Here is a 6582-nt window from a genome sequence, read left to right as displayed (position 1 = left end):
ACATGACCTAGAATCCCTCTTCTGTGTATCTATACAAAACATTTGAAAACATTTGTTTGCAAAAAATATGCACCCCTATGTACATTGCAGCATTGTTTCAGAATCTCTATGAGAAGATTGAGGACACTACAAAGAATTTGATAGGAAATGCAAAAGATCTTAATAGGGGAGGGAGTAATTCTTTATTGGTCCAAACCTTGTTTTTTTAATAACACCACTGTCCCGTATTCCCAGATTTTCTTATTCGTTGTGTGTTTCACATTAGATTCTGATCCATTTTTACCTGTTTCCTTATAAACTAACTTTGACTTTGATTAATTGCACTCTAGCAGTTTCATGTGACAGACCCAAGTTCTTTCCTGAACAGAGAGCCCAAATAGCAGAGGAAATAATGTAAAGCATTCTAATTTGCCCCCCTATATTTGCCAGCCCACTTGCACATACATGGGACCACATGACTAGGTCTGGACAATGAAATATAAGTGGATGTGACATGTATCACTTCTGGCTGAGTCAATAAAGTTCCTACATGAAATTATCCAGCATCTCTTTTTCTCCTACAGCATCAGTTGAACAAGCTACATGTCCCGATGGTGCAGCTACAAAATAGTGGAGTGTCTGGGTGGAGCAGATCCCCTCCAATTCTCACATCCCTCTCCCCAGCAATGGGACTGTGATATGAGCAAGAAATAAACTCTTGGTGTGTAAAACTTCTGACACTTTGAGATTGTTATCTGAACACAATTGTATACCTATAGAAGACAGCCCCCTTCTCCTGCATGCATAGGGCTTATTTCACACACTTAACTTAGTCGTTAATAAATCTGCATGTTAAACCCATAATCCTCTGAACTGGCTCTACTGGACATAAAATCGCACACAAGTCAGCAAGCAAAGCTTTAACTTTCAACCAAATACATAGTAGTGAGCAATACAATTCAGTAAGCACAAATATTTTGTACTGCACAAAAAAACAGGAAATAATTAAATTTCGTATAGACATTTCTTTATTATATTTTCCCACTTGAATACTTAGAGAATAATTTAAATGTGATTCATACTGACAGCAAGCACAGTATCAAATATTAGCTTTTTAATATTTTTCTGTTCTCACCCTTGATTCCTTTAGGAAAAAATATTTAGATGACCTCAAAGAAATACTTATGCTAATCACAGTATGCAGTAATACAACAATCCCATACTCAATAGAAAAGAAAGCAACAAAGAAGTGAAAAAGTCTTTCTCCTCAAATCATTTTAATTCTTTTTTCCACAGCCATATAAATTTAAAGTATGAAACAACAATAATACAGCTATAGAATCTAGGTTTTCTTTCAAAGCAGCGGCATATAAAACATAGAAAAGCTAAAACCTCAGCACAAGCTTCAAAAGAACAAGGACTGAGAGGATTTGATGAAGACATGAAATGCACGAAATACAGTACACAAAATACTAGAATGCATAAAATATAAAGCTACACATTTCAAGTAGAAAGCATTGTAAAATATATAAAATATGCACGAAATCAAAATGAAAAAGATTTTTCTTAGAGTACCATGAATACACTGGAACTGGCAATTAGCATTTGAAGATGGGAACAAGAAAATAGCAGTTTCCCATTTAAAACTTTATTTCTAGGCTTTAGGATTTCACCTTCTTGACATCCTTCTTTCCAGAGCTCTCAGTAGCTGACTCTGCTTTTCTTTTCTGTGACTAAAATGGAAACAGATTTAATGTTCTGCTCCAATATGGATATTTTTAAATGGCCCAACAATGTTAAATCTAGGATGTAAATGCATTAAAAAAAATTTTAACATGAATATTCACTTAAATGTTATTCACAATTAATGTTCTAAATAGCCCAACAAACTATATAACCCAATGTAAAATAACCCTCAAATATGTTTCTTTTTTTTAAAAAAAAAGACATAAAATACGCATAAAAAATAGTCATCAAGTGACTAGTTACACATGGTACTATGAATGTACTCTTATGTTAACTACTTAATACTGAAAGTTTTCTGGGCAAAATGTTATTTATGAGTGAATTATTTATAAAAACTATATGGTAAGATATTAAAATACCACATTTCATGTATTTTATGATGCACATTTCTTTCCCACGTTAGCATCTCTGAAATCAGGATGCATCTTACAATTGGTGACAAGTTATAGTTACTTGGCAACAGTTTTTCTCAGTGGTACACAAAATAATGCTGTGTCTTAGAGTAGAAGGCATCCAGGCTTGCTGAAATATGGTAGTTTACATAACCACACTCAAATAACATGACCCATTTAAGACTATTTTAAATTGTAACTATACAAGGCAACCTGACTGGATTAAAATCAAGTCATCTTATTATTCAACAGTTAATTTATTAGCAAGTAAACCAAGTAAAGCTTTACTATCTGCTCAAAGTTCTAATTTTCACTCATAGTTCCACAAAGAAAATTTATTTGCTCAAATCAGAACTCCCTGTTTCAATTTCAGCCCCATCCCATACCCCTTCTCCAACTCCCACCAACAACTCTAGTCTCAATTTGAAGGATTTTACTTGCACTATATTTTTGCTTAAAGTCATGAAGAATTTTTTAAAATAGAGCCCTGTTACTAGGTAGGGAGTTCCTAACCATATGGTCTATAAACAAATAAGAAACAGTAGTTGCAGTGTAATTCTTTTTCTATCAAAAACAAATTAGCAATTCATAAAACCAGTTTTTATAATTGGTATCACTATGGCATTAAACATAGTATAGGCATTTAATTATGTAAAAAAAAATGGGATCTACCTAAAAATTAGGAAAATGCTGAAAATTTTACCATTGGAGTTTTAGTTGTGCGTTTCTTCTTTTCTGCTCTCTCTCTTTCCTCAATTTCCATATTTTCTTTCTCAATCAATGAAATCAGAGTATTACAGCGTCTCTGGAACTCCTAAACCAAACAGTTAATAATTTTAAATTTCTGTAACCCAGGAATACTCATTAGTGATAATTCTTTAGCTGTATCATTTCTGTGGTACAGATTTCTAAAGTTAGTATTCTTCAGAACAATATCTATACAGGATATTAATACATTCCACCAAAAATATGGGGAAGAGGTAAATGTCATTCAATGGGTAACTGGGCAAAAAAAAAACTTTGGTGCATTTGTACCATGAAATACTACTCAACAATGGAAAGGAAGTTAAGTCTTGGTACATACAACAATCTAGATGAACCTAAAGAGAATTATTCTGAATGAAAAAAGTCGACCTCAAAAGGTTACATACATATTCCACTTATATAACATTTTTTAGAGAATTTTTTTATTGTTCAGGAAGAGAGCAAGCAAAGAATATGTAACATTCTTGAAATGACAGTTTAGAAATAGAGAACATATCAATGGTTTCCAGGTGCTATGGAAAGGAGGGATAGTGGGAGTGGCTATAAAAAGCTAGCATGAGGGAGTCTACAGTGGTGCTGATTACATGAATCTACATGTGATAAAAATTGCACTGATCTACATTCACATGCGTGAGCACACACACACAAGAGCCATGTATAACTGATGAAATCTGAATAAGCACTGTGGATTGTACTAATGTCAATTCCCTGGTCATGACATTTTACTATAGTTATGCAAGATGGTATCATCATATCAATTTGGGAAGACTAGGTGAAGGGTGCATGGGACCTCCTGTACATTTCTTTACAACTTCCTGTGAATCTATAAATATTTCTAAATAAAAAGCTAAAATCACATAAACAAAAAAAGGGAATATCTTATTGCCAGAATAAGTTTTGCAAGTAGTCAGTTTACAAAACTGAAACAGACTGCTGTCATACAGGGCTTCTCACAGTGGTCAAGTTTCCAATGAGCACTGTCAGCCACTAGGTGAGAGATGTAGGATGCAAGTAGTTCCCAAAGCTATTCAACCAACAGAACTCTCTTCTCACAGAACATCTTGTGGGATCAGAGTTCTGAGGAACACATCTAGGGAAACACTGCTATATTTGTTAATTTGGAGCAAACAATAGCTGAAAAGATTCTGCATTCACTTTGCCACTACCTATATTTCACTGCCAGCAAATCAATGCATCTGACTATAAACAGTTTTTATGAATGTATGGTGAGTACCAAACATATGATTCATTAATATAGACATTCATATACGTTAATCCTGTATACTTTGCTGTATTTTAAAGGTAAATAATAGTTTGATATTAAAAAATAAGTAATATTTTAAAATATGATTCCTTTCCTGTATAAGCAAAAATGCCTGATAAAATACAAAATAGCTAAATGTTCAAATGAAAATGTTTATGGACAATTAAAACTCCAACCAAAAATATGGTCAAAATACAATAGAAAACTCCTAAAAATTAAAATGTCCAAATATTTTTGATTTTTCACTAAATGCAAAGAAATGCAAAGTAAAACAATATCATCTTTATTAAATTTGCAATATGTATGTACATATGTATGTGGTATGTGTATCCAGTGTCAGCAGTAAGATGGTGAAATGAGAACTCTATAATTCACTGATGATGAGATGCCAATGTTATGAACTGAATTGTGAACCCTCAAAATTCATACGTTGAAGTTAGCACCTCCACATTGTGACTGGAGGTAGGACCCAGAGGAGGTAATTTAGGTTAGTTAAATGAGGTCATGAAGATGAGGACTTGTGTTTTTACAAAACCAGAAAGTGATGCCCAGAGATCTCTCTCGCTTTACACTCCAACAAAGAAAGGACCATGAGAGAACACAATGAGAAGGTGCCATCTACAGGTCAGGGATAAAGGTCTCACCAGAAACTGACCCTGCTAGCACCTTGGTCTTGGACTCCCAGTCTCCAAAACAGTGAGAAATTTCTCTTTAAACCACCTGCAGACTAACACATTACCTTTCTAGAAAGCAATTTGGGAATATCAATAAAGCATCTTAAAAATGTCGTATTTTGAACTAGCAATTCCACTCCTAGAAACTTAATGTAAGGAAATAAGAAATATATAGGGCCTGAGCCGGGGAGGCCATGGACCCGATGGGCTATTCCATCCATAAACCCTAGACTGTGTCCTTTATGAATCAATAAAAAATTTACAGTTTTTAATGATAAACCTGTGTTTTCTATCAATTGCAAATCTTGCGTGAATTTTGGGACACCTATATATAAAGATTTACTACAGAAGAATGTTTACAGCAGTGTTATTTTAGCAGGAAAATACTGGGGACTAAATTTTTGGTAATTTGGAAATACACAAATGCATCTTATATACACATATACAGAGAAATAGCTGAGAGATTATCTACAATATTACTAATGGTTAACAGCAGGTATCTCTGAGAGTGGGACCAATGGTAACATATTCTCTTCTTTATACTAGTCTGTATTTTCCAAGTTTTCTGCAATGAACTTTTAGGTGTTTGGTAATCTGTAACATTTTTAAGAAATGGAAAATGGTTTTTTGAAGACAGTTTTATCTGTCCAAATAAAAGCCAGAAATATGGCATACAACATAGAAAATGTTACATAACAAAAATATTGTCAACTATCCAAGCATTTTTTACTCTAAAATTCAAGCCCAAAAGGAAGCAGAAAACCAAAGATAGTCTAGACAGAAAAATTCCTCATTGACAAGATATTGTTTAACTGTTATAAATAACCTTACAAACACTGGTACATTCAAGTCTCTTGTACATATTCAATTACCCAAGGTTAAATAATTTAGGAAAAGTAACACTGAAATTTTCCTTACTTACCAAAACAATACTGGTATCTTTAATATGCAAACTAAATACTCTTCATAGCTTCATTCAATAACACACATACAAATTAAACAGCATGTTATTCAATTTATCTATTATAGAAAGGGCTAAGTTGACCCTGATGAGATTTGATTGTTGGTTTCTAGGGAGACTAGATGGAGTCTTTATTTGAATCTCATTCTTGAATCATTAAGCTATACCCTCTGGCTATTATTATTCTCAGTAAGTAATAGTTGTCTGTGACTGCAGATATCTTTGGATACATATTCGTGGTTTGTATGTGTGATTCAGGAAAAAAATAATACTTTTGACACAGTCTCATATGCAGAGAAGTAATATATATAAAAGTGATTATAAATAGACTGTATAATTTCTTACCTTCATTCCTTTTAACTTGTCACTAACTACTCCAAACAGAAAAATAACCTAACTCACTAGATAAACACACCAAGGAATGGGAAAGGATGAATGTTGCTTTACTAGCATAGGTACTGACACTTTCTCTAGATATACCAACTCCATATTTTTAATTTTTTTAGAAAGAGAGGAAGGGAGAAGGAGAGAGAAATATCAATGTGAGAGAAGGAGAGAGAAACATCAATTAGCTGCCTCCTATATGCCCCCTACCGAGGATTGAGCCTGCAACCCCATGCATGTGCTCTGACCAGGAATGTAATGAGCAACCTTTTGGTACATTGGACAACACCCAACCAATTGAGCCACAATGGCCAGGACTCAACCCCATTTTTTATTCACACTCTTAAAGACTACCTAACTAAACAGATGGTATCATAAATAGATCACTAGCTAAAACCAAAAATTACGGAGAAAGGC

At 33.7% G+C, this 6582-nt stretch overlaps 1 protein-coding gene across 2 annotated transcripts in view; it reads right to left on the bottom strand.

Annotated features, from left to right (window-relative positions):
• Positions 1–984: 984 nt before the first annotated feature.
• Positions 985–6582, bottom strand: part of SMARCA1 (SWI/SNF related, matrix associated, actin dependent regulator of chromatin, subfamily a, member 1) — an 88065-nt gene continuing 82467 nt past the window's right edge. Inside the window, exons 24-25 of one of the 2 annotated variants that reach the window (XM_006754647.2) lie at positions 2790–2931; positions 985–1781 (exon numbers count right to left, since the gene is read on the bottom strand). In XM_006754647.2, coding sequence (XP_006754710.1) covers positions 2797–2931 — 135 coding nt within the window. In that variant the 3' untranslated portion in view covers positions 985–1781; positions 2790–2796. The remainder of the gene's footprint in view (positions 1782–2789; positions 2932–6582) is intronic. The other variant, XM_006754648.2, reaches the window with a different exon arrangement.

Source organism: Myotis davidii, unplaced genomic scaffold (assembly GCF_000327345.1).
Source record: "Myotis davidii unplaced genomic scaffold, ASM32734v1 scaffold913, whole genome shotgun sequence".
Taxonomy (NCBI): domain Eukaryota; kingdom Metazoa; phylum Chordata; class Mammalia; order Chiroptera; family Vespertilionidae; genus Myotis; species Myotis davidii.
This window is presented reverse-complemented; position numbering and strand designations above follow the sequence as displayed.